The sequence below is a fragment of the Tenrec ecaudatus genome, chromosome 10, assembly GCF_050624435.1.
Source record: "Tenrec ecaudatus isolate mTenEca1 chromosome 10, mTenEca1.hap1, whole genome shotgun sequence".
Classification (NCBI taxonomy): Eukaryota; Metazoa; Chordata; class Mammalia; order Afrosoricida; family Tenrecidae; genus Tenrec; species Tenrec ecaudatus.
The window spans coordinates 139,613,868-139,639,852 of NC_134539.1; the positions used below are offsets into that span (position 1 = coordinate 139,613,868).

Below are 25,985 nucleotides of genomic sequence, written 5' to 3' on the forward strand. Positions count from 1 at the left end.
GGGTCACTAGCCTGAGGGACGGGGTTGACCAGAAGTAAATTTGTTGCTGAAGAGTTAAGGTGTGAATTGCACCTGAAACAACACCCAGTCATTTAAACCTGTGGCTCTTTGCTAGAGGCCAGGGCGGAGGCATGTTGTTAGGGCCCCAGATCCTGCTCTGTAGCTCCCTCAGGAACAAATGCCACAGGGCAGTCCCAAGGCTAGTGAAGGCCCCAAAGTTCAAGGCCTGTTAGTTCATCCTCATCCCAGGATTTTTCCAGCCGTTTTTCTTGGCTCAGGGATCAGACCCATTGGATGGGGACAGGGAGGGGGAAGCAGAGAAAACAGAAGTCAGGACTAGTTAGGCGGCAGATATTAGGAGGAGGAGATGGGAAAATGGTTCTAGTGGCCTGGCCATCTGAGATAGGACACCTCGGACATCTGTCCACGTAGAGGCTGTTGGGTATGGTCAGAGCCAGTCTTACAAGCTAACCCCCACTCCCCACCCCTGGCTGAGAGTAACTGGGGTTCTGCGGGGTGCCTCCTTTCAGGATTGAGCAGCTTGGGTGCCCTGTTGCTAACCTGAGGTGGGGAGGGGCCAGGATCATGTCTGCCAACAAAGGCTGGTGGGTGCCAACTGAAGGCGAAGACAGCGTGTCTGAGAAACTCATGAGGAAGACCAGGGAGTCTCCACTGGTCCCCATAGGTGAGTGGGGACAGGAAGGAGAGGGGTGGGGGGTGGTCCTCTCTCAGTGAGACCACTTCTAGTCCTTTCCAAGGGAGTAGGCCAGAGGTTGGAGACTTAGCCAACTGAAGGCCCCGAGACACCCATACACTGAAAGGAGTCGGGGTGGGGTGGGGTAGACTAGTGCACAGGTACGGGGGCGGGAGGGATGGGAAGGGTCCCAGGATTGGGCTTTGTTCCTTCAGGTCCTGAGAGGGAGCAAAGGGTGTGCAAGCCAGTGGCGGTTGGAGAGGGGCCAGAGCAGGGTTAGTGGAGGCCTGGGGAATGGTAAGGTCAGGCCATTTGCCCGTGGAGACGGCACTGTTGTTAAGAAACAGACAACACACCACAGGGTCTAAGACATCAGCTCACCTGGGTGCCCAGGCCTGTCATCAGGGCCACCAGGGGTCATGTCTCTGCTCTCAGGCTTGGGAGGCTGCCTGGTGGTGGCAGCCTACAGGATTTACCGGCTGAAGGCACGTGGTCCCACCAAGATGTCCATTCATCTGATCCACACCCGAGTAGCGGCGCAGGCCTGTGCCGTGGGGGCCATTCTGCTGGGTGAGTACCCTGGTAGTGGGTGCTCACAGACCAGGTCTTGCCTGGCTGCAGCGAGACTCTGGCTTTCATCCACCACCCCCACCCCCCAGTTCTTGGTGCAGCCTTCACACAGAGACCTTTCCAGGGTCCTTCAGTCCGACTCCCTGGCACCGTCCCTGGGGATGCGGTGAGAGCCATTTCTTATCCGTTTGCCCAAGATCCCACAGTAAGACTTAGTGGAATTTTACTTCCTCGCTGGAGCAAAAGGCCCACAGCTACTTACTAGCTATGGTCAAATCCCACTCCTGACTCCGCTCTCCCAGGTCCCACACTGATGACCACATCTAGCCTGCCTACCTCCCAGGGCTGTGGCGGGGCTTGGTGAGCTCTCAGAGGGCAGCTCCAGGGAGCAGGCCCAGAGGCTGGCTGCCCTGGACTGAGGGGCCAGGGGATTGGGGCAGCAAAGTGAGGGTGGCTGGGCAGAGTACCTAGCACTCGGTATGAACATGGCACCTGGGCAGACAGTCGGCGGGCCACAGGGTGACTGTCGGGCGCTCCTCCTCCTTACAGGCACTGTGTACACCATGTACCGCGACTACACCACCAAGACAGCACAGGACGCCGGGGAGAAATAAGAGCCCATGGGGCCTGGCAGCAGGACCCCCTTTCACTAGACCCCCTGGGGTCCTCCCAATAAAGTGGTTCTGAGGATAGCGCACTCTCTTCTATACCTGGGCGTGGCGTGAGGGCTGGTGGGGAGCAAAGGTTTCGAAACCCGGATTCTAACTACCAGGATGCCTACCTCCAGGACTGGGGGCAATGGTCTGGTGAGGGGTGAGGTGGCTCTACAGTGAAGCACCCAGCTGCTGAGAGGGCAGGTTTCCAATAGACTGACATGGCACCCTGTGTCTGCACGGGGCAGAGCTCCCCTGTACCGTGACACTGTGTGACGTGAAGAACTGGGCGACAAGGTGTGTGGGTTGGGTCCCCAAGGCAAGAATCCTAGCCCTAGCAGACCTCTGATTCCGGAAACCCAATGACGGCCAAGTCACTGCAGGTCTGACCCAGGAGGACAGCCCAGAGAGGACAGGGTACCAGGCGCGGGGCAGCAGAGAGGCCTCCATGCTCAAGGGAACAGACTTCTGAGGTGGTGGCCTTCCCACCACAGGCGGCTTCCCTGGGGCCCAGGCAGGAAGGAGCCAGCAGCTGGGAGCAAAGACAGGGCCGCGGGCCGCTTCCTGGGAGAGCATGCTGCCGATCCAGTGCCAGGGCCGCCCCAGACGGCGCAAGGGAGGGAGGGGGATGGGAGGAGCAGAGCGAGGCAGAGGTCAGCATGTTCTGTTCACTCAAACTTGTAAAAAATAAAACTCCAAGGCAACCCTGAAGACAGGGTCTGTGGGGGTTTCCTTCCCTTGCCCCCCTTTCACCCGCCCCTAGTCCTTCCTGAGTCCCAGCGCCTCTCTGTTCCCTGGGAACGCGGCCAGGCGGGGGCCCCAGAAGGAACCAGGAGGCCTGATTCCTCTCTCCCTGGGGCCCTGGAATGGAGGGTCTTGGGTGGTTCAAGAAGACAGCAGCAGCTCCCAGATGCTCTCTGACGGCAGCAAGTCCCAGACCCAGGGGGTCCTGTGTCAGGTCCAGGAGCTGCAGGGGGCTCACATGGGGTAGTTGAGTACAACGTCTTGCTTGGCGAGCTCCAGCAACATGGGGTCATCGAAGAACTTGCTGATGCTCACATCTTCACTCAGGCCCTGCAGAGAAAGGGCGGACGGGAGGATGAGGCCCCTGCCGTGCTGACTAAGCCGGCCACAGAGTGCAGTGCTGGGTGGGATGCTGGACTGGAGGCTCAGCTCAGGTAGGAGCTGGGCCAAGAGGGCGTCTCACAGCAGAGAGGGCCCCGCACCAGTGGCAAAAGTCTGCAGGCTGAATCTCTCTGAACTGCTTGCCGTCCACTGGCCCTTGGCCGAAGGGTCCAGAGGAAGAAATGAAGCGCTCCAATGCTCATCAAGCCCCTGGTGGCTGAGGGATACTATCATACCTTCCTGCGTCGGGTTTTGATCATGAACTCCCGGGCCAGGTGAGGCGCGGGCTGTGGCTCCAGGGGGCGGATGACAATGCTCTTGTCCAGAGGATCACCAGGGACGATCTGAAAGGCAACAGACAGACCAGCCGAGGAGTCAGGCCCAGAATCAGGCCCCCTTCAAGGGCGCAGGAAGTCAGAGCTGTTGCCCACACCTCGTGTGGAACCAGTCTCAGAGAGGGGCGAGGCCAGACCGAGTGTCTGGGCCGCTTCTCACCTGCCAGTGGTGGAAGACAGACAGGGAAAAGGCCTGCCCCTGTGTGTGCGTCCGAAGATCGGTCTCAAAGCCAAAAGAGTCGATGGCCGGGATGAACGCTTTGATGGTGTAGAGCGGGGAGCCTGGGATGGGTGCATCCTGGGTCACGTGCCCCCTGAGATGGAGAAACAGACTTAAGCTGAGTCCCTGGGCTGGCAGAGGTCAGAAACAGAGGATGACCCTGTCCCCAACTATGTGTCAACCAGAACTCTCTCAAAGACACCACCCTGAATGCTCTCCAGGGGGCAGGGAAGCCTTGGGGTCCGGCATGTATGTGCTGTGGAAGTCAGAGGAGAAGGCTAGTGATGGGAGGACAGGACAAGGTCCTCTGACCGTCCCATCACTAATGTCTGTCTGCGGTTCCCTTGGAGCGGGGCTGGGGGTGGGGGAGTAGTTTACTCCATTACTGAACAGCGATGCTGCCTTCTGAGAGAGAAGCTAAATCTGGGAGTAGAGCGAGTGGGGAAGGCCAATCTCTACGCCAGACAGCCGTGCACGTGTAGCCCTCTCCCCCGAGTCCCCCTGTAAGTGAGGCTACTCGCCTGCGCCTGGCCAGGACGGTGTACACGGCAGACACGCAGTCGGCAGGGGCCTGCACCTCCACAAAGTAGTAGGGCTCCATCAGCCTCGGTGTGGCCTGCAGGGGAAGGGAGAGGCTGAGTGGTGGGCAGCTGGGGGAGGGGGAGAGGAGGAGGCCACCCACAGCCCCGTTCTTACCATGAGGAAAGCTGAATAGACAACCCTCCTGGCCGTGGGGATGATCTGGCCCCCGCCCCGGTGCAGGGGCTCCTGGGCCACCACTGCATCCAGGATCTTAAACTTGACGTTTCGAATCACTGAGGGGGAGAGGGGGAGGGCAGTGCCTGAGGAGTGGTGGTTTGGTGCTGACCAAGGGCTGAGACAAAGCAGCAAGGTCTCGGGCTCTGCCACAGCCGGCTGGCAGCCCCAGGAAATGTGCTCACAAACCCCCATGGGAAGCGGGCAAGCTACTCGCTGAGCCGGGCCTGACGCTACATCCAGTCTGGTTTGGTTCAAGTGGGGCCCAGGGGTCACACAGCCTCCCTAGAGCCCTGTGCTTCCTTCCCTCAGTGCCCACTGCACTCGATCCCACAAGCCCAACCTAGGCTGATGACATGTTGTCGGGAGCCAACAGGGCACAGGCTGTCATCTCCATGGGAGCAGGTTGCCCGGGCATTCTGCTGAAGTCCACCTGCTGACCCTCTGGTGGGTGGCTCAGTGCTTACCCGCGAAACCAGCAGGCCCCTGCCCATCTCCAACCACCCAGCTGCCTCCTCACACTTCTTGTCCAACACCCAGAGCTAGGTCCTTTTAAGGAATGGGGAGCAGGTGCTACTCTGGCTACGCCTCCAGTTACAAGTGGAGACAGATATCAGGGGGAGGGAGGGAGGAGCTGGCCCACCACACCGGCTGGGCCTGTGTACCCCAAGCTGTTTCTCCTATTGGGCCCAACGATGAGATGAGCCGAGCCAATCCCACCTCACACACCCAGCAAGAGGCCCCTACCTAGCAGACTGGCAGGGGTGGGGTGGGGGGAGCATCCGCAGACTTACATTCATCACAGAGGGGCCCCTCCCTGGTGCCCCACTGAAACCCTTGAACGATGCTGTCCTTCACGGAGCCGAGGAGAGCCTTATCCACCTGCACAGAAACACCCAGGCCCTTTAGCAGCGGTCTGGGTGGCAGCCCCAGAGTTGGGAGGGGAGAAGGGTGGGTGAGCCCAAAAGAGGACACAGAAGGCTTCCCGGGGAAAGGGGCAGTTTTCCCCCCTCTGGGGTAAGAAGCAACCACGTGGTTGCCATCAGTTCTGCTGTACCTCCGAGGGCAGAGTGTCATCCACCAGGATGTTGGGACCAGTGGCGTCTGGCCCAAAGGCCCAGATGGAACGGGCAGCCAGCAGATCCCAATCATACTTGGTCTGGAAGAACTCACCCAGTTTCTTTCTGGAGGAGGAGAGAGGGTTAGTTCTGAGGTCCTGGGCCCGTCCTCTGGAGGACAATCCCCTTGGCCCACTTACACTGTGCCCAGGACACGTAAGGGAAGGCAAAAGTGTGAAGCCAGAAGAAGGTGTAGAGCCAGAGGCCCAGAAGGCAGAGTCCCTCTTACCTGTTCCACGTGATCTGGACTACCTCGTTCTCTATGTCCTCGGCCAGGCCCTTCTCCAGGGGCTCTGCAATCATGGTGATCTTGTTCCTGGAAGGAAGGACGTGTCAGGAGGAGGGTTGGCAGCAGGGCACAAAGAGGGCAGCTGAGGCTCTTCCGGAGAGCCTTGGGGGCAAGGCGGGGCACAAAGAGCTCAGCTCAGTCTTTCACTTTAAAAAAAGTAAGTTTGGAACAAAAGCGTAAGATGGTCTTATTTTAAATGAGGTATTGAAGACTTTCTCTTGGGAGTATCCGAGGCAAAACAAAAACATTCCACCTTATCCAAAGGCACAGAGAGAAGCGTCTCCTAAGCAGAGTCCCTGCCCCACCCCAGACTGGCAGAGGGGGGACAGGAGTGGACCCCAGACTGTCACTTTCAGGGACAGTAACTACCCAGCTTACTTCTTATTGGGAGTTTCAGCAAAGCACTTGAGGGAGGATGTTTCCACCACCGTCTCACAGAATGTGACAACCGGGTCAGCCACCTGGGGAACACGAGGACTTGTCGGGGCCCAGTCTCAAGCCCCCCAGAGGGAATGCCAATGCTCTGTTCGCCCTAGAGCCCTTGGCCCCAGTCACCGTGACAGCCACAAGCGCACCGCTTTACCTTGATGTCGATCTCCGAATACATCTTACGCAAGTCGTGCATCACACAGTCCAGGTAGAGCTCCCCGGTGCCCAGGATCACGTGCTCGCCAGACTCCTCCACCTGAAACACTCGACCTTGTACCACCAATGGCAGCTCCCGGGGCCACACCCAGGAAGGGGCCCCAGGCCACGCTCAGTGTCTGTTCCAGTGTCTTCTGGATATCAGCAACCTATGACTCAGTCCACAAGCTCCCTGGACCACTTGGCACTTTCCACCTTAGCCAGTGAGGGAAATCCCTGCTGACCTGGGACCCCTGGGCAGCTACTCAGAAAGGTGTTGCTGGCGGCTCGGTGGTGGGGCAGGATCAGAGGAATTCACTTTCCCAGGAAATCCAGTGCTGTGGGGGCCCGAGCAGGAGGCAGCAGAGCTGGGTGGCCGGGCATACCTTGGTGGTGAGAGAGGGGTAGCTCTTGTTGACCTTGCGCAGGCCATCCAGCATCTTGGGCAACTCGGAGGGGTTGACGGGCTCCACAGCAATCTTGATCACAGAGGTGGTGTTGAACTTCAGTGGCCGGAAAATCTGAGCCTAAGGTCCAAAACGCAGAGAAGTTGAGGGGCTGTGGGCCTGCACACGCCTGACAGGGCCCACAGTGTCTAAGAGGGCTGACGGTGTGCTTGAGGTCAGACCATTTTCCAACTGGGAGCCCAGGGACTGCTTGGGGCCACCTGTTCCCCAGTTCTTTGGCCGACGGAGGATGGAAGGGAAGGAAGATGGCAGTTCTCACTAATTCCTAGCCCGAAGCCCAAACACAGGGAGAGCCCAGGAGGGTTCCGCCTGGAAGAGTGAGCCTGGGATGGGGCCAGGACTCTGGGTGAGTTCCCAAGAGCTGCGGGCGGGGCACGCTTCCTATGGCTCTACCTCTTCATTGCCTCGGGGCTCGGTGATGGTCGCTGTCTTCACAATTGGCTGGTCGACACCTTCAATCAGCACCCAGTTGCCAGCAGGAACCCGATTCACTTCGATGTGGTACCTGGAGCAACAGCCAACAGGAGCAACGGGGCTCTAGACACCTGAGCAGCTGCAGAGTGCCAGGCTCTGAGTCAGGAGCAAGAGGGCGTGGAGCAGCAGAAAGCAAGCTATGACAGCAACGGCCTGCTCACTGCAACAAGGGCCTCGGCGGGCAGCGTGAGGCCTGCTAGGGGCGGTCAGAGATAACCTCGTCCTAAGCCAGGTCTTCCCCAAGGTATCGACCACACCCCAACAGTGTCACCATACCAGAAGATCCTGCCAGCCCCGCTAGCTAGTCCGTCTTCTCCTGCCTGCCTCCCGGGGAGCGGGGCCAGCCTCAGGGGAGGAAAGGCACCACAGGTGAACCGTGGCAGCACTGGGAGGGAAGAGGGCTCCGTTCTGGCCGACGGCTAGTTCTGGCTGTAGCTAAGGGTGGCTCCACAGACCGGGACGCTATGGGGACCCAGCAAAAGCGCCTAGCTTGGCCCAAGAGTAGATGGTGGAAGTTGCCAACCACTTTCTTTTGGGAAACCGTTAGAAGGTTATGACTTGAGAAACACAGAAGAGGAACTGCAGAAAGGACTGGTGGCAACTGCACACACGCACACACACATCTGAAGGGCAGAGGCGAGGCTGCCACCGTCCCAGCAGGACCTTCGTGGTCTTGGGGATCTTGAGTAGCAAGAACTTGAGGTCAACGGAATCGCTGAGCCCCATCTCAGCCCCTACTGTGGGGAACCAGGCAGCTACCGTTCTCCAAGGAAGACCTTCTGGCTCTTTGGGGAGCCCGTGGACTGAGCCCAAGGCATGGCCCTGGGGCTGTGTGGGCAGTAGTACCTGGCCACAGAGATCCAGAGGCGGCCAACGGTGCATATTTGGGAGTCTTCTTCATCCTCTAGGGTGTAGTTCTCCCCGAGCACCTTCACAGGCTGCCCGGCGTGGATGGTGCCGCTCAGCACCCGGCCGAAGGCATGGAACTGAACGCCGTCATCTGTGCTGTACATCTTGGTGGTGTGGCACATCAGGGGGCCCTGGAGGCAGGGACAGAATGCAGCTTAAACCAGACACTTCCTGGGGAAGCGCCACTGTGTTGTGTCCCTGGACAAGGGCACAAGCTGTATGAGGAGGCAGGCAGGACCGAGGGCAGCACTCGGCTAGCTCCTGGGAAAATTCCAAATGCGGCTCCATCCTGCCCTTACGTTAATGCAAGCCTTAGGTATCGCCAACAAAAACCACCCCTCCCCGAGTCCTTTTCCTGCAATGAGGCGGGCCATGAGAAAAACGCAGGCTTCACGCGGCAGAATGGCAAGGGGGCCAAGATGACTGTCCTCTGAAAATGTAATTCATTGTAACTCAAAATTTCCCAATGACCGTCTGCTGACACTGTTCTATAAGAAGCTGTTTAGCTTGAGGAATAAAAGGCTGGGGAGGCTTTTTTGAGCCAAAACTCTGAAGTGTAGCTACCATTTGCCAGGCACCATGCCACACACAACTTAAACATCACCACCCTCTGCACCATCTGCGCGAGCCCTCCTAACCACCCCGCAGCTTCCAGACAAGGACCCCGGCCGCGCGCAGAGAACCCCGGGCAAGGTTCCAGGGCAGGGCCACTAGGAGCAGCAACCTCTGGCTTTGCACTTAGGCCTGTCAGGCTCTGGAGAGGGGGAGGGAGGGAAAAGCAAGACCGGAAAACTGGGGGCATCTTACATCGGGGTCACAGTCGCTCATGGCCTCGCCGAGGTCGGAGTCCACGCCGCCAGTGTAGGTGTGCTCAATCTTGGGTTTGGCCCCCACCTTCGGCGAGGGGATGTGCTGCACACACATGTCCACGAAGCCTGCGGAGGGAGAGAGCGCAGCGTGCTCACTGATGCGGGAGGGAGGGAGCAGCCAGGCCTGGTCCTTCCAAGACGGCCAGAAAGCTCGGTGATGGGCGCATTTCTAGTTCTAAAACACTTGGGGCGGGGGGGGGGGGGAGGGGGGGTTGGTAGTGTTGTTGTTCCTATGGTTTCCTGGTGGAGTCACACTGATGCCAGGAAGAGCAAGCGGCTGGCGTTAGTGACATAAGGGCCTTTGGATGTAACTGACAGGGGTTTTCAGTGTCGCCTTCATCCAGACTTTACTGAAGCCAAGCCTGCACTGCACACACGGGGCTGAGCTGCACAAGCTGGATCTACCTAGACTGGATCTAGGTAGACTGGATCTACCTAGACTGCTTCCCCCTCTGAGCAATACGCAACAAGGGAGCCGGCTGCCCTGGGAACCTGGGAGCAGGCATGCTATCCTGGGAGCCCTTGCTTAGTCTCTTGTAGTTCAGACGGACGGCCTGTGGGATAAGGATGCCCCATGGCGTTCAGGCAGATGGCAAATTCCCAATAGACTTAGGGTTAGGGAGCTGCCACCTCTCTCAAGGCCCTCCTCTCACAGGCAAGAAATGAGACACAGAGAACTGTCCCAAAGTCACCTTAGAGTCAAAACTCATTTCTCAGCCAATCCAGTCTGTTCTGGTGTCTGCCTACAGTGTTACTAAGAGGAGGAAGCAGCTCAGAGGAAAGAGAAACTGGGGTCCATGGCCCACGTGGGCCACGTCCTGCTCTAGTGCTTTCCCCACTACCCAGAGAGCACCTTTCAGAGCAGCCCTGGCAAATACTCGGCGTTTCCAGGTCTGTCTCGCCAGCCCTTCACTTGCATGCTCCTCCTAGGAAAATCCAACTGCTGTTTTTTAAAAGCTTCCAGTTTCTTTATATTTTCTTTGTTGTTTCGAACCCATTTTCCACTGAGTACAGGCCTTGGGTTGTCCAAGCACCTTACCCTCCTTTCCTGAGCTGCTCCTGAAGCTGTAACACAAACCCACTGCTGGGAGCTTCCTGTTTCTTCTGGGGAGTTGCTGCTGTCAATCTGATCCCGTGGAGACAGATCTCATAAATGAGCAGAAGGATCAAGATAAGCATGCTCTAATTAAGCTAAACTACTAATTGGCTTGAAGAAGACTTGAGGAGCTATTTTGCTTTAAGATTTAAAGATGAGCTCCAAATCAGGGTCTTAGCTAGCCGGCTGGGCTCCAGAAAGTCTGAATTCCATAGATGTGGATCCAGAGGTAAAATTCCTAGTACCACCCTTCAAGGAACAATGCTAGGAGTCCCCAGGTGTTTCGGATCTAGATCTCAGTAGAACTGCAGGTCGCTGCCCATGTCTGCAGGGTGGGGGAAGCTCCTCAGGCCAGGGACGCCTGTGTGTGACAGGCCATTGGTTCTTCGTTACCTGTAAACTCGCCAAAGAACTTTTTGCAGACGAGCCTGAGCAGGGGGCGGATGTTCAATTTCAGCTCCTCCTTGGTCAGGTGGATGCCAAGTTCGTCCAGGGTTCTTGGGAGGCTGGTGTCTACATCACCCACCACCTGTGAAGACAGGTGCGGGATGCGGGTGGGCCGGGGAGGAGACTCAGAGGATAACCACCCCAGGTTCTCCTCTACAGGCCGGGGTTGTCCTGAGGGACTTTTCACCCCACCCTGGGCAAGGCAAGTGTGGTCAAGGCCCAAGCCAGTCTGGAAACCAGGCACCCTAACCCGGCTCCCTGTCCGTGCTGCCCTCTGCTGTTGGGACAGAGGCACCTCCTCCCACCCAGGATGTCCCTGAGGCCTCCCTATTTAGTCTCTCATTTCAAGGATCGGTGCACTGGAAGAAACCAAAAAAGGTCACCTAGCAGCCTGTCCCCGACAGGGCAGGGCCAACATAAATCACCCTCAGCAGACTCAAGGTCTCCACCAAGGCAGACGCTATAAATTTCTTTTATGAATCCACTCTGGGCTGCCAAGTCTTTTTCAGCACTAATAGGTTTGTGTCATGTCATTTTGCTTTGCTGCGATGTGCTGGTTTGTCAGCTGGAATAGCCGCGTGCTACCCACCCTCCTGCACTGGGCAGTGCTTACTCAAATGTGCCCGGTTCACGCAGTGGTGGAAGAGAGGCCTGTAGGGCACATTTTTGTATAACAGGATCACTCTTTCCGCCCTGCCTAGGGGCAACACCAGTTCACATAAAGGCCACGCTGGGTTTTCCTTCCCGCTTCACTGCACCCCTGCACTGTGACGCCTCCTTTTCAACCTGGCAAACGTCAAGTCGGCCAGAAGCGATGCTCACACAGCCCTTCTTGGCTGTAAGAGACTCCACTTACAGAGCTGCGTCGTTTCATCAGCTTTTGATTGATAGATGCTGATGAGCCTTTATACCCAGAAATGTGGTTTCTGGTCACATACGATGCTGTAACACACAGCCGCATATGCTGGTGTCCGTAACCTCGTGCGCGGCCACAGGGATCTGGAAGTCCGAGTCCCCTACTAGCTGAAGTGGTGGCGCACCCAAGCTGTCCACAGACCACCTCTAGGTTACGCCATGTCTTGTGTGCCTTTCCCCTTGACCTGATTTCAACAGCACTAGGACTTGTCGCAAGAATAAAGACCAACGGCCCTCAGCCTTCGCCATAGAACACGGAGCGAGTGTGGGGAAGAGGGGTCGAAGTTTACCAGCTTTTCCACCTCGGGCCAGGCCTGCATCGGGGCCAGACCACTCACCTGAGCGAGGATCTTATAGAGGGGCTCCAAGATAAACTCCACAAAGCTCCTCTGGGAGCTGCTGGTCGGGGCCTTTTTGGTGAACTTTCTCCTGAAGAGAGAACGAGAGTCATGAATATCCCCACAGGAAGAGGGCTGCGTCACCAACCCCCAGTCCTGAGTCTGCACAGGGGTCACGGGGAAGCACTGATGTGTATGTGATCGCAGGATCCCCAGAGAGATGTGAGGTGATGGTTCTCCGACAGCCCGGCGCAGGGCTGGGAGGAGAATCGCAAGAGAAGGCCCGGCTTGAGCTCGGGAGGCCAACCACTGGGGGGGAGAAGGGGGAGCTCCTGGCCAAGGCGTAGGAGCACAGCCCTCTAGCTACTCACGTCTTGGGGTTGAAGTAGATGTCACCCCAGAGTCTTTTAGCAAACTCCTGGTAATTGATGTCACCTGTAAGAGAAGTGACACGGGAATATGTTTGCTTTCTGAAGCCAGGGAAGTGACACAATCGTAATCTATTTCGATTTCAGACCGTTTTGTTTCGGCTGCCACGTCACTGGGCAATGTGAACACCTTCCTTTCAGGGTGCAGATCTTTGTCTTGCACACGTGCTGGCGGCACAAGAGCCACCACGCAGAGCTTCTCGAGGGCAAGAACAATGCTTACCACTGGAAGGGTTCATGTGACAAGCGAACATTTTGGAAACACAAATCCTTTGAGTCTCACAGACAGTACTAATCCCGCACTTGTGCCTGGACATGGGCAACACCGCCCTCCACCACACAGCACCTTCAGTAGCTCCTACATGCCTACGGCGCCTGGCGCCAGCCAGTCTTGTGTCGCCTCACACGTGGGACACAGAGTAAGGAAGCCTGGAAGAATCAAGGGGGTTAAAGATGGTGCTGGGGAAGAAGAGTGAAAATTAAAAGATCAAACAAAGCCATCTTGGAAGCAGCACAAGCAGAGACTGTCTCACCTGCTTTGGACATGCTTGTCAGGAGACAGCCCCGGAGAAGGAAAGGAGAGGAAGGCCCGCCACAGGATGGGCTGACACGGGGCTCCAGCACGGGAGTGACGGAAGGGTCGGCGCAGGAGCGGGCCGCTCTGTTCCGCTGTGCACGAGTCGCCATGGGTCAGAACCGACTCCCAACCCCCCACCTGCCTACAGGATAAAGGGTCCCCTCCTTCACCTAAGTCATGCTGTGAATATCGCAACTTGAACTTCTCTCCTGGGTTAAAACAGCCCACGGGGGCTGACCAGGCAAGGTCAAGACCAGCTGCCTCCTCTCCTCATCCGACATGTTTGCAATTCCTGGCTTCCTACTCGCCAACCCTCTAAGCCAGTGGTTCTCAACCTTCCTAAGCCGCAACCCTTTAATACAGTTCCTCATGCTGTGATGACCCCCCAACCACATTATTTTTGTTGCTACTTCATAACTGTTATTTTGCTACTTTTATGAATCGGGCGACCCCTGTGAAAGGGTTTTTTGACACCCACCCCCCCCAAGGGGTCTCCACCCACAGGCTGAGAACCGCTGCTTCAGGAATACTCCACCATGGGGTCTACCTGCCTGCCTACAGCAGCTCCCTGGCACTCAGCCCTTGCCACCTTCCAGTGCTGTTCGTCACTCTGTGGGACTCTGTCTACCAGCCAATTAAGTCTCTAGGAGTCAGGGATCGTTCATCATCACTCATAAGCCCAGCAAGGGGCTCCTGTCCTTTTACAGAAAGGTCACCCACAGCGATTCATGTTCCAACGCTGTGGCCTCAGTGTGGCAGGGCCACACGTGCAATGCAGGGAAGGGCTGATGGGACACTCTCCAACTCTGGAGGGTTTCTCAGGGCGCTGGTGTGGGCTCCAAGGTCGGGAAAGTAACAATCGTGGGGAAGAGGCCCAATCTCTCCTAAGGTTCCGAGAGATTTCCCATCAGAAACAGAACCAGGAAAGAGCTCTGGCTCTGCTTGTCATGCTGGTACCAAGGACATATGAAAAGACACCTCTATGGGCCCATGCACGAGAACTTCCATTCCCCCTCCTTTCTTAAAAGTCATCTGAAACACCCAGCAGAGACGCGTAAGGGCAAATGGTGACTTCATAGTACATGGATAAAGCCCACCAGGGCAGCTTCATAAGATGACTTATATTTTTAATAAAACCAGGCAATTCTTTGTGGCCCAATGCAGAATAAAAAACGGGGGAAATCACACACAGACAATATAATCTTGTTCATGCAAAATAACAGATGCAGAGAGCTATAAGGAAATGTTAATAAGGGTTATGGTAGTGAGACGATGGGCTAATTTTTCCTTTCTAGATTTTCTGCTTGAGACCATACTTGTCTACCATGAGCACAGTCTCAAAATGAAGACGCAGAGACGGCCAGCCCCAGCTTTATCGCCCACCAGAGCAGGCCACACTGAGGGGGCGGCAAGCAGGGCTCTGAGTGTGAGGAGAGCCACCCACCAAGACACCTCCCTGCAGGGAGGGATGGTCCCTGATGTGCATGAGCCTCTGGGTGTGTGGCTCCTGCAGGAATCTGGGTAATTGGGAAGGCAGAGATGGAGTTTAGTGTTTTCCTGAGCTGGAAAGTGGTCCCTGTGCTCTGGTGCTGTGGTACCCCCTTCAGTGGAAGGCCCAAGAAGCCTCATCTATGTGAGTCCATGGGCCTGAGAAAGCTCATCTATGTGAGTCTATGGGGCCAAGGAGGCTCATAGATGGGAGTCTATGGGCCCAAGGAGGCACGTATATGTGAGTCTATAGGGCCGAGGAGGCACACATATGTGAGTCTATGGGGCCAAGGAGGCACATATATGAGTCTATGGGGCCAAGGAGGCACATATATGTGAGTCTATGGACCTGAGGAGGCACGTATATGTGAGTCTATGGGACCGAGGAGGCTCCTAGATGGGAGTCTATGGGCCCGAGGAGGCTCCTAGATGGGAGTCTATGGGCCCGAGGAGGCTCCTAGATGGGAGTCTATGGGCCCGAGGAGGTTCATAGATGGGAGTCTATGGGCCCAAGGAGGCTCACAGATGTGACCACAAATCCAATGAGTTTTCAGGTAGGTCTGTAAAAGTTGTTACCAGGTGCTGTTTAGTCGATTTTCATTCACAGGAACCCCACGTGACAGAGCAGAGCTGCCCATAAGGTTTCCCAGGCTGTAATCATGATGGAAACAGACCAGCAGCTCTTGACCCTGAAGAGCAGTTTTGTGATTTCAAACCACCTCAGACAATCAGCCGAGTGGGTGGCCATGGGGTCAGCAGGGCTCCTTTAGAAAACTCAGAGGTACCTTGTAGGGGTTGGGGAGTGCTGGCCAGCCATCGACTAAGACCGATGCTATCTCTGCGAAGAAGCATTCTGTGGCTGGATGATTCCTACTTTACAAGCTCACTCATGTCTTTGTCCCTCAACCCTTCTCCTGGGCTACTGCTTAGGAACCAGCCAATTAGCCGAGAGTGAGGATCTAGAGCCCCCCTCAAAACACCCAAGGTGACACTAATAGGGGTAAGTGCTCCTCCGCACAGGGGACTCTGGCACAAGGCTGAATTCTGTGTCACTCAGCAGGAAAGGCATACAGGGCTCCAGGGAAGCTGGCGAGACAGGCTGCCAGCCGTCACTTACCAAAGGTGTCGGCATAGATCTTGGCAAAGGAGCCCAGCGTGAAGCAGATGCTGTACTGGGAGCTGGAGAAGCAGACGTTGCCCAGGAGCGGGGACAAGATCAGGTTCTCGTCAGTCGAATACATGCTGAAACAGAGTTAGGTGTCAGTCCGGTCCGGCAGGACACAAGGCCAAGGCTAAGGGTCAGGGAGGCGTGATTCGGCGGCCTCGCCAACCCTGACCCACAAAAGTGACATGACAATATGGAACTGTCCCCACAATCCCCAGAAACTAGCAGACTGCCCCGCACAGGACCTCTCTGCATGGTCATGAAGAAGTGCAGTGCACCGACAGACAGGGAGACCCAGGAGCCCAGGAAATAAACGTGAGGGGATATGAGAGGAATACGCCTTAGAGAACTTTTAATTTCACAAATTCAAACAGGCACCAGGTTAAGCGGTGCCTGAAAAACCAACACTGCTGCCTACCCCCACTGCCCCACTCTTCCCTGCACTGCCTCGGCGCCCTTGTGTTCACAAACTTGAACTGGTTGACTCCGAGGCTTCAGCGCTACACGCGCTCTGGGTGCAGGAACATGAATCCCAACACCGCGACTGGTAGCATGCAGGAGGCAAGCCCACTCCCTCACTGGTGTCTTGTTTGAGGGAATTGCTCCTTTTACAAGTGAAAGGCTCTTTGCTGCTGTCGGGATTTTGGCTTATAGCAAGTGATCCCACACGACGCAGTTCGACTGGGGGAGCGGGAAGTGGGGAGGGTTCCTGGCAGCAGACTGCCAGGGCTCTGGGAAAGCAGCTTTTAGAATGCCTATCTCCCATCTCAAAACGAGAGGCTTCCATTGCCATTTCCTGCTCAGAGATTTGGCATGGGGCCTCTTAACTTCCTGTTTTGGCAGAGGAAGATTTAGCCCCAACTCACTCACGAACTTAAAACAAACAACACAAGCCCCACACTATTGCTCCGTCTTTCAGGGCGCCGTGCACTTTCCGCTGGGCTCGGTGGGGAGACTGAGTGCTCACAGCCTCAGGCTGCTCCTCAAGGTGAGTCTGTGTGGCCAGGTAGCTTTGGGCCCTGTTCTCAGTATGGTGGGCAAGCTCCTTCCAGACCTATCAGTGGGCTTCCACAAGCCACTCAGAACATCCTTCGGCCTGCAAATAAACCCTTGAAATATGTCCAAAATACATAACTTCTTCAAAGCCAACCCCGGTCTCTCAGTGGCCTGCATATAAATCGCGAGGCCTCAGAAGCAGGAGCCATCAGTCTCTTCCGGTCACCGAGTCTGTGTCCACAGCGCCGCTAACACCCTCCCCACGCAGCGGGCTCAGGGCCTCATCAAATACGGTTCCATTTCTTGTAACAGCCCTTTAGGCAAAGCCTGCCCTTGTACAGCCGGGGCTTCCTGGCTGAAGGAGCTCCCCCAGATGCCCACGGTTGCTAAGTGGTGACCACAGCACTAAAGTGAAGGCAGCTGGGGCCGGAGCCCACCACCGACCTCCACCCACACCAAGAAGCCAGGTGTTCTGGAGGAACGTTTACAAAAGCCAAGAGTCCTCAAAGCCTGGAGACCCACACCGAGGGCCCTACCTTATCAAGCCGTTGACCTCGTCCACAATGTGGCGCAGCTTGTAGTAGGCGTCCGTGGGGGGCAGCTTGAGCTCCAGGATGAGCCGGTCAATCTTGTTGATGCACACCGTGACCGCCAGCCTCTCCTGCACCGCGTGCTTGATCAGCCGCTCCGTGTTGAGCATCACCTGAGAAACAGGGGGCTCAGAGAGCACCTTCTCCAAGGCAGGTGCAGGGAGTCCCGCAGGGCTGAGAAGGGAGCAGATGCCTGGTGACAGTGGGAGGGGATAAAGGCAGGCTGGGAAGGGCCTGCGGTATTGGACTGGAAGTGTGGGTATCGCTCAATGCGCCACACTCCCCATGGGCAGTGACCACACGCAGGGCCCGTCTCTCAAGGACAGTCCCCACTCAAAGGAGAAAGAGCTCCTGGGAGCAATGGCGCGTCCCAGCATCAGGGCAAGGAAACCACAAGGCGCAAGGTGCGTCTGGGACCTGTTTTTTTTTATTTTTTGCCTGAAAGGAAAGAAACCCAGACTCAACGCACAGCCACTGCATGGATGCTGGCTCACAGTGACCCTGCAGCGCAGCGGGTCTCCACCTTCCTCATGCTGCAACCCTCTCATACAGTTCCTCACATGGTGGTGACCCCCCCACCATAAACTTATTTTCATTGAAAAAAAAGAAAATGTTTTGAAAATGAGGATGGCAACAAATGTAAAAATGTGCTTGACACGATGGATGGATGGATGGATTGTGATGAGTTGCATAGGCCCCAATAAAATGATTAAATATAAAAAAATTATTTTCATTGCTACTTCATCACTGTAATTTTGCTACCATTATGAGTCTGGTGACCCCTGTGAAAGGGTCGTTTGACCCCCAAAGGGGTCGCGACCCACAGGTTGAGAATGGCTGCTGTAGTTTCCAGGGCTGTAAATCTTCATGGGAGGAGTAAGCCTCCAGGGAAAGAAGTGTTCTCTGAAGAAAGGAATGTGCCACCAAACTCAAAGAGAGCATTCAAAGGCAGAAGGCTTCCAGCTCATAAATGGGAAAGGAATGAAGCGAGGAAGACCAGCACAGAAAGAAGCCAGGACAGATCACAGGATGCTAACTGAGCGGGTGAGGTTTAATGAGGAATACACCACACAGGGGCTCAGGATTATCTCCCTACAAATTATTTATGAGCGGCAAAGGGGAAAACAGTAACTCTGCACTGATGAAACCTGGCCAATGAGGAGTGGAGGGGCAAGGCGACGTCGTGACTTCTGAGGGGGGTGCGCTGACAGGAGCGCTAAGGCCAATCACGAGGAAACTGAGAATCTCCAAACAGACCGATCTGCATGCTTCAAAACGGTCAATGCCACAAAACCAGAGAGCAAGAGAGGCTGAAGAGCCATTCCGATTCAAGGCAAGGAACCAAGTCAGGCCAAACTGCCGCCCTTGAGTGGGTTCCGACTCCCAGTGACCCGACCAGGCAGGGCCGAACTGCCTGCCCCTGGGGGCTTCCAGGGCCGCACAGCTTTACAGGAGTAGGACACCACTAGGAAGCTGGTGGCTTCAAACTGACCTGGGGGGTGGTCACAGACTGCAGAGCAGTGTTCAGGGCCCGTCGCCTACCAGCCAGGATCCAGCTAGTAGTCGAAGAGGACCCCCTCGGACATTACGACGATGAAAAGGAGGACATCTGCACACAAGCACCTAGCAAGGTGACACTAACGGCCTGGGGCCCCGAGGCGACAGCAGTTCTACTCTGTCCTACAGGGCCCTGCAAGTCAGCACTGACTGGAAGGCATGTGGCTGGGCACAGTGCGGCACATGACAAAGCTGACTCGGCAAGCCCTTCCCCTTCTTCTGAGCCGTTTGGGTGGACATTCTCAACAGTGTCCTAGGGGGGTCAAACTGGGGTAGACTCCCCAGTAGCTGAGGGCCTCTCTGAGGGAGAGAGAGCTGTTTAATAGCTGTTGTTGGGGGGACAGTACTGTTGCTGGGACTGGGGGCCCAGAGGGCTCTTACTGCTCAGAGGTCCCGAGACTCCAAGGTCCACCACTGTTGCTGTTGCCAAATTCACTGTCACATCAGCACATGAGCTTGACCAAGTGGCCACTGGGACAGGGCCAGCCCGAGCATCAAAGGTGGGGCAGTGGGAGTCACTGCTGAAGTCACAGGAGACAACCTGGTCCCCACTTCACCACCTCCTTGTTGTCCTTGGTTTGTTTTAAGTAGCTTGTTTTTATCACTATGGTTATGTAAATGAATGTCCTTGTTTTTAGGAAACATTGTGCTATCTAAACAGTTTTAGTTTCAAAAGGTTCAGGGGATAAAAATACACAAGTATGTGTGCCCATATACAGAGATCGAGAGAGACAAATTAGTGTACTTTGTTCAATTTTGACAACTTTTCATTAAGTTTGAAAAAATGGCTTCTAAAGGAAGTCCGTTCTTAAACAGGGAACCCTGGCTCCCCCTGGTGGGGATCTCGCTAATGACAACCCGAGCGAAGTTCACTAACCGTCTCACCCAAGCTTCCAGTTCCTAAGTGGGAAGGCACCCTGGGCCTCCAGTGTCTTCCTAGCTTTGAAAAATGCACTTCCACGGTAAGCCTACTGGTACAAGCATACTCTCCTAGCTCTCTTTTACTGTCATGTCCCTGTGTTTCCTGAATGACAATGGGACCCCTCACCTGGCCGTTCCCTGTCCATGTTACATTTGAACTTCATTTGCTGCCCGCCTTTCCAGAGAGAATCTGATCTCTCATCTCATGAGCGTTCCGTTTCCTGGCCCCAGGACTCACCCCTTCAGCAGCATCGATGAAAAGGACCACTCCATCCGAGATGCGCAAGCCGGCTGTGACCTCATCCGAGAAATTCACGTGTCCTGAAAAGCAAGCCCCAGGTCAGCGGCCACTTGTGGGGCAGGAGGATAAGGGAAGACTTACTGTAGTGAAATTGGAGACATCGGCAAAGCTTGGGAATCCCTTCCCCACCTCCTCACAGCTTCCTACAGTGTATAAAAGGCCACCACCCACCTTGAACCTCTGGGTGAAGATTCCCGTAAGTAAAAAGAGGCAAGTGCTTCACCTAGGAGGGCACAGCTCACGGACACCCTCACAGCCAGCCCAGTGTGCAGAGATGGGGGAGGGGGGGTGCTGCAGCCACGCAGGAGGCAGGATGAGGGCGAAAGCAGTCTGACTGCTCTCATTCCTAGAAGGTGCTGCAGGGACTAGGTTAAGGTGGGAGCCAGGCCCCACAGGTCTGAGGGTGTTGGACCCCAATGGCAGTCTTCTGCCCAAATCCAAATTTGCCTACTGGGAACTCTGCCTCAAGCTGGTCGTCTCCTGGTCACGACTTAATAGATGTTGAGTGAGTAAACATATGGATGAATGAGTGAACGGATGGGCAGATTGTGATTCCTCCAAAATGTCTTTTACAACAAGCACAACTCAGGTCTCACAACCCGGCTCAAATGATGTGTGCAATTTGGGAAATGTCTGCCCCTGGGTTACTGCCATCTGCCTGACGACAAGCCCCTATGTAACAATGTAAGTCATGTGAATTGGTCCTCGAAGCCACAGGCGACATGTGCTGCTTCCACGGGAGAGCATGCTCCCCACGGGGTGGCTGTGTCTCCCTGCTGTCTTCTTCCAAAGACTGAGGGTCCCTGACACATAACCCCCTGCCCCCAAGTCTCTAGGGTGAGGCCCGACACAGGTGGAAACGAATGCATCAATAAAGTTCTCTAAAACGTCTGAAATCATCGAGCGCAGAGAGTAGTGACCAAGACGCCAAGAGTGGATTCCCAGCGCTTGAAACACGACAGGGCCACATGACAAGGCCCGGCTGCTGCTCCCCTTCGCCCAGCGGCTCAGCCTACCTGGAGTGTCCATGATATTGAAGAGGTACGATTTGCCCTTGGTGTCTGGCAGGACCACCGTCACAGGGGTGCTTTTGATGCCAACACCTCTCTGGAAGTCAAAGAGAGTGGTGAGGACATGTCTGACGCAAAGGGGCCCATCCTGCTCTCGGGACTGGCCAGCCCCCGAGAAAGGACACTGAAGCCAGTGCAGGTGTGGTTTTTACCTAGATCTCCACCCAGAATGACTTGGAACACAAAATACCTGGGCTTGAAACATTTGTTTTTCCCCTTTTAATCTGGTTCAAATTCAAAAGGAAAGTAAAAAAAGAGAAACAACAAATGAACAACAACAAAAAAAAAAAAAAAACCAAGCAAAGCGCTATCAGAGTTAGCAGATGCCAGGGCTCTGGAATTTTCTCCTCCTGTTGAATCATTCACCTCTTAGAACACCAAACAAAAACTAAGGGTTGGGTAAGTCAAGAGAAGCCATCTGGGACATTTCAGTTTCTCTTTTAATGTAAATATTTTGCCCATTGTAAAGCTGCAACAGAGTTTTTTAAAATCAAATCAAACAAATCGACAAATGAATGTAAGACTAATAGGCCTCCTATCACCACAGTTGAGGGTGTGAAGAGCTGTGTTGCAGAGTTGACTGTGGCAGACAAAATTAGGTTAAAAAGCAATATCGTATCCCATGACCTCCTCTTTGATCCTTTCTAAAATTGTCTCAATTAAAGAGAAAAAAGGTAAGGGGGAAGCACATGCAGACCACACACAGGGTGTGACAAGCCTTGCTCTCGTGCATCTGCACTGGACATCTGTAGATACAGTTGGTTAAGTTTGGACCCACTTAAATTTGTTCTAGTTTTTAGTATTCCCCTTCTTTTTGAGACTTTTGTTTTACTTTTTTTTATTGCTACTGGTTTTTAAATGGTTCTCTGTATATGAAATGCAGGACAACTATATCTATAGACAGTAACTGGATTAATGGTCCCTTGGCAGGAGCGCTTGGGGCAAGGTGGGGTAGGGTAATCACAATGAGCACAAGAAGGAAGAAAATGCTCTAAAACTGATTGTGGTGATGACTGTACAACTCTTCTTAATATGAATGGACTATTGAATTATATGATAATTGATTTGTGAATTACAAGCAAATAGAACTGTTGAATTCTTTTAAAAGGGGGCAATAATAGGTGGCATTTGTTGATTGCTTATCTGATGCCAGAATTGTTCAAATTCTTTTAGGCTAACTTATTTATGTACTCAAACTTTCCTTCTTGTCACTTAAGAATGACAGAAAAAAGCAGGGAGGAAAGAGATGGGCCCAGAGAAAGAACAGACAAAGACAAAAAATCCAGGCAGACCAGGGAAGACAGAGCCACTCACCCACACACAGGCGAGCGCATCCGCGCACACACCTTTATGCAGCCAGAGAACCCCACCACCCGACGCCATCCTCAAAAAGACACCACTCAAAGGAGGTCACCGTACGCAGTCATCGTTGGGTCTTTAAGGGGCGATGCTGAGTTTCTGCACCCTTGTAGCCTAAGTAGGAGGACTGTGTAGTATTTCATTCATGAGGCCAAATTCAATCCTTGCTACACAAAACGTACCGACGCAGCTCTTTGCAAATTATGGACCAAGTGAACGGGCAGAATGGGGAAGACAAAGGAGTGTGAACTGGAGTGGGAGGGAGGCAGGGGATGGAGCAAGGCTCTCCCATGGGGGTGTCCCTCCATGCCCTACAAAGCTGTGGGGTCAAGTGCAGGTAACAGCCTGAGTCCCCAGGACAGACTTACCTCTTGCTCCGTGAAGAGGATGTCAGTGTAGCACAGCTAAAAGGAAAACCCAAAACAAGTTGTGGTTACCACCTGAATCCCAAATCCGTCCTTTATCCTATTTCCTCACCACCCTCCAATCCCGGGAGTCTGCCTAGAGGAAGAGAACAGAATGGGGTGGCCCCATGGCAATTCCAGACACTGAGACCAGTGCCCTCCCAGCTGAGAATCCCCTCTGGATGTGTGTGCTTGGTGGGGGCACAGGACAGGCAGGGGTGATCAGAGGCAGAGTTCTTCCAGTGGAAAGGAGACGCAGAGTCCACCTGGCAGACACTGGGCATTTACTGCACTGAGACCCACAGCCACACTGGGCTTCACTCAGAGGCACTCATGTTGCCCACGAAAACAACAAGGGCCATCGGACCACATTTCAAGGGCAGGCTATAAACAGCAGGACAGGAGAGAAGAGATGAGGCTGGGAAAGTCGGGATGGAGCCGAAAAGAGGGGGGACCCCAAGAGTGAACAGATCACCCCAAACACTGCAGGCTGGCACTTGCTCTGCCATGATCGCTTCCTGTGGGAGTTATGGGCAGGAGCGAACCCCCCTGTGTACTGTGAATGGCTCCTCCTAAACCCACCGCAGCAGCTCTACTTACATCCTGGTCGTAGCGCTTTCTGATTTCCGGATGCGTCTGCTCTATTAAACAATCGACAAAACACGTCTGAAAGGGAAGACAAGGTGAAGACCTGTCAACCACGAAGGCAAGTCCACTGGGCCCTTCCCTCAGCTCCCGAGACTCCCACACAATTCAGGGGTGAGGCGAGGAAGAAGAGAGCAAGGAGGACTTCGGGGCGGTGGAGGATCAAGGCTGAAGCCACAGGATTACTTTCAAATGAAAGATGCAATCTCTTTTGGACAGGCATCCCCCAGGAAATGAAAACTTATAAGAACCAGAGCAGGGCTCAATTTCCTCTCTCCTAGGCAAATGTAGACACACGGCTCAGACAGGCACATGGCTTAGGGATGGCTGGCCCGAGAGATGCTGGGTTTCACAGCAGGCAGGACGCCCCCAGCTGGGTGACCTCACGCTGCCACCACAGTGACACAGAGGACTGAAAGCGGAACAGGTACCCCAAACGTCTCACCTTGCCGTGGTGGAGATGCCCACAGAGGGTCACGTTTCTGATGAGCTCTGAGTTGTCCATCAGATCTGCCAAGAAACTGGACGGAGAAAGGGAAAGAGGAAAGGGACCTGGGCAAAAGTCTCCACTAAGGAGTGGCACGCAGACCACAGGCAGTTTATCCCAGGAAGAACTTTCCGACTGATTGGAGGGCGGCACTCAGGCTGGCTGAAACCCACCGCCACCAGGCCGGCCCTGAGAGGGAGCACTCTGTGCATGAACCGTCACAGGGCATTAACGAGAATGGGGGTGGGGGGTGCCCAAATGAAGACCCGCACCCACACAGCTACATGACACTGCCCCTGCAGCATCTCGGGATTCTCACTGATGCCAAACCCAACACCCCACCACCATCAGGCCGATTCGTATAGGGCAGCATCTGAGACGCTCAATCTTTATAGGAGCAAGCAGCCTCACCTTGCTAAGTGACTGGTGGTTTTGAAATGCTGAACATGAAGTCAGCAGCCCGACATGAACACGTGTAACCCACTATGCCACCTGGGCTCCTTTCACTGATGGTGGGGGGGAGGGCTGAGGCGGCAACGACTTTGCTTTTGAAATTGCTGGCAGGGCCAGTTCCCACGGCATCAAGAACCCGATTCCTCCATGAAGGTAAGCCCAGACAACCGCTGCCTTGATCAAAACCAGCCCCACCTTTTGTGCTCACCACCCACAGCAAGTTCCTTCAGAGGACTTTGGCTCAGAAGGCCACCCTCTAAGCGTGTTGATTTAAAGAGTCACCACGGAGATTCTGAAGGAACATGGAGAAAGTTCTGAACCACACCTGAGTGATGGCCAGGGAGCGGACGTTTTAGAAGGGACCTCGTTCTTGGACGTACATGATGTCAACATGTTTTTCAAACGAAACAGTCCCGTAACCCTAATAATAAGTCACCGGCACTTTGCTACACAAGGGCCTTAAAGGTACATCTCACCAGTGAAAATATTTTCAACACCCGCTGGCAGTGGGAAGCACTTAAGTGCGTGTGCATCTACCTGCCAGTGCCCTTCCTGCTCCAAATAGAGCGTTGCTTCGTCCTAAAGACCCTCAGTGAGCACCGCTGTCAAGCTGGCTTCGCCTCACAGCGGCCCTGCAGGGCAGAGTCGAACTGCCCCACTGCGGACAGACGGACGGACGCCGACCTGCCTTCCAGCAGCCGGGGCTGTAAGCACTGCAACTCCACGGCGCTTTCTGACAGTTTGACTGTCAGTCCACAGACCAACTATTCTGTTCCCTCTCCAAGACTGGCTTCCAACCGAAATGAAGACTGGACTACTACTAAAAATAAACACCAAAAAACAAACTGAAGGTTGGGAAGAAAAGCAAAGCACTGAGATCTAGACGAAGTTTAAGATAAAAATGGATATTCAGCCTAACTACCCCGTGGCCGTCGGAGCTGAAAGAAGAGGCGGAAACTGTTGGAAGGGGATTTTGCTCCCACGACCCACTGGCTCCTCCACTTACTCCATCTCGTACACCGTGCCGGGTAACGTCTGCTCCATCAGCGTGAATTTCTTGGTTTTCACGGGTTTAATGATGGGTTCTAGGAAAGGAAGAAGCTGGTGAGTGATGTGCTGGTGGGCAGCAAACATACAAATTCGGAGCTGAATTCCACTAGACCAAGCTTTCAGAATATATGATAAATGACATCAATTTATTTCATTCTCAAAGATCACTCAGACGTTGAGAAAGTTCTGGGAACTGGGTTTGCCATGAAAGTGAAGGATCTTTTGTGATAGTTACATGATTTCACGCCAACTTGATAAGTAGGTTACAGGTGTAGAGTCTAGCCTGTCAATCAGGTCACAGCCTGATTGATGCTTCCTTGTGGGTGTGGCCTTTTCCGGAGGATTCTGGGACTTCCTCTCTTCCTCCCTAGAGGCCGGACACACTCTCTCTGCTTCACATTCCTGTTGACAAGCCACACGGAACCACACTGATGGCAGCCAGAGCCCTGGAGATGTGCCCACTGCCATTGGATCCACAGGTCTTTCCACCCACTGGCCTGCAATCTTCCTGCATTTGGCATCATTGCATGTGCTGCGTGAGTCTGAAGAGGAATTCAAGGGCTAACACTGGACTTATGGGCTAAAATCGAATTTA

At 54.6% G+C, this 25,985-nt stretch overlaps 2 protein-coding genes across 2 annotated transcripts in view; one reads left to right on the forward strand and one right to left on the reverse strand.

Moving 5' to 3' along the window:
• The first annotated feature begins 585 nt into the window (after window positions 1-585).
• HIGD1B (HIG1 hypoxia inducible domain family member 1B) lies at window positions 586-1,878 on the forward strand. Its single transcript, XM_075559391.1, has 3 exons — window positions 586-685; window positions 1,130-1,264; window positions 1,814-1,878. The coding sequence occupies exons 1-3, from the start codon at window positions 586-588 to the stop codon at window positions 1,876-1,878; spliced, it is 300 nt and encodes a 99-aa protein (XP_075415506.1).
• A 687-nt stretch (window positions 1,879-2,565) lies between these two features.
• EFTUD2 (elongation factor Tu GTP binding domain containing 2) overlaps window positions 2,566-25,985 on the reverse strand; it is a 34,861-nt gene continuing 11,441 nt past the window's right edge. The window contains exons 4-28 of the mRNA XM_075561967.1: window positions 25,347-25,425; window positions 23,846-23,921; window positions 23,356-23,421; window positions 22,720-22,755; window positions 20,939-21,029; window positions 19,860-19,942; window positions 17,090-17,256; window positions 15,510-15,634; window positions 12,271-12,334; window positions 11,900-11,990; window positions 10,593-10,728; window positions 9,042-9,169; window positions 8,172-8,365; window positions 7,245-7,356; window positions 6,771-6,911; window positions 6,344-6,445; window positions 6,139-6,221; window positions 5,701-5,787; window positions 5,411-5,537; window positions 5,148-5,235; window positions 4,294-4,412; window positions 4,119-4,213; window positions 3,538-3,691; window positions 3,279-3,386; window positions 2,566-2,991 (exon numbers count right to left, since the gene is read on the reverse strand). Of these exons, the coding sequence (XP_075418082.1) occupies window positions 2,896-2,991; window positions 3,279-3,386; window positions 3,538-3,691; window positions 4,119-4,213; window positions 4,294-4,412; window positions 5,148-5,235; window positions 5,411-5,537; window positions 5,701-5,787; window positions 6,139-6,221; window positions 6,344-6,445; window positions 6,771-6,911; window positions 7,245-7,356; window positions 8,172-8,365; window positions 9,042-9,169; window positions 10,593-10,728; window positions 11,900-11,990; window positions 12,271-12,334; window positions 15,510-15,634; window positions 17,090-17,256; window positions 19,860-19,942; window positions 20,939-21,029; window positions 22,720-22,755; window positions 23,356-23,421; window positions 23,846-23,921; window positions 25,347-25,425 (2,648 nt within the window). The 3' untranslated portion in view covers window positions 2,566-2,895. The remainder of the gene's footprint in view (window positions 2,992-3,278; window positions 3,387-3,537; window positions 3,692-4,118; window positions 4,214-4,293; window positions 4,413-5,147; window positions 5,236-5,410; window positions 5,538-5,700; window positions 5,788-6,138; window positions 6,222-6,343; window positions 6,446-6,770; window positions 6,912-7,244; window positions 7,357-8,171; window positions 8,366-9,041; window positions 9,170-10,592; window positions 10,729-11,899; window positions 11,991-12,270; window positions 12,335-15,509; window positions 15,635-17,089; window positions 17,257-19,859; window positions 19,943-20,938; window positions 21,030-22,719; window positions 22,756-23,355; window positions 23,422-23,845; window positions 23,922-25,346; window positions 25,426-25,985) is intronic.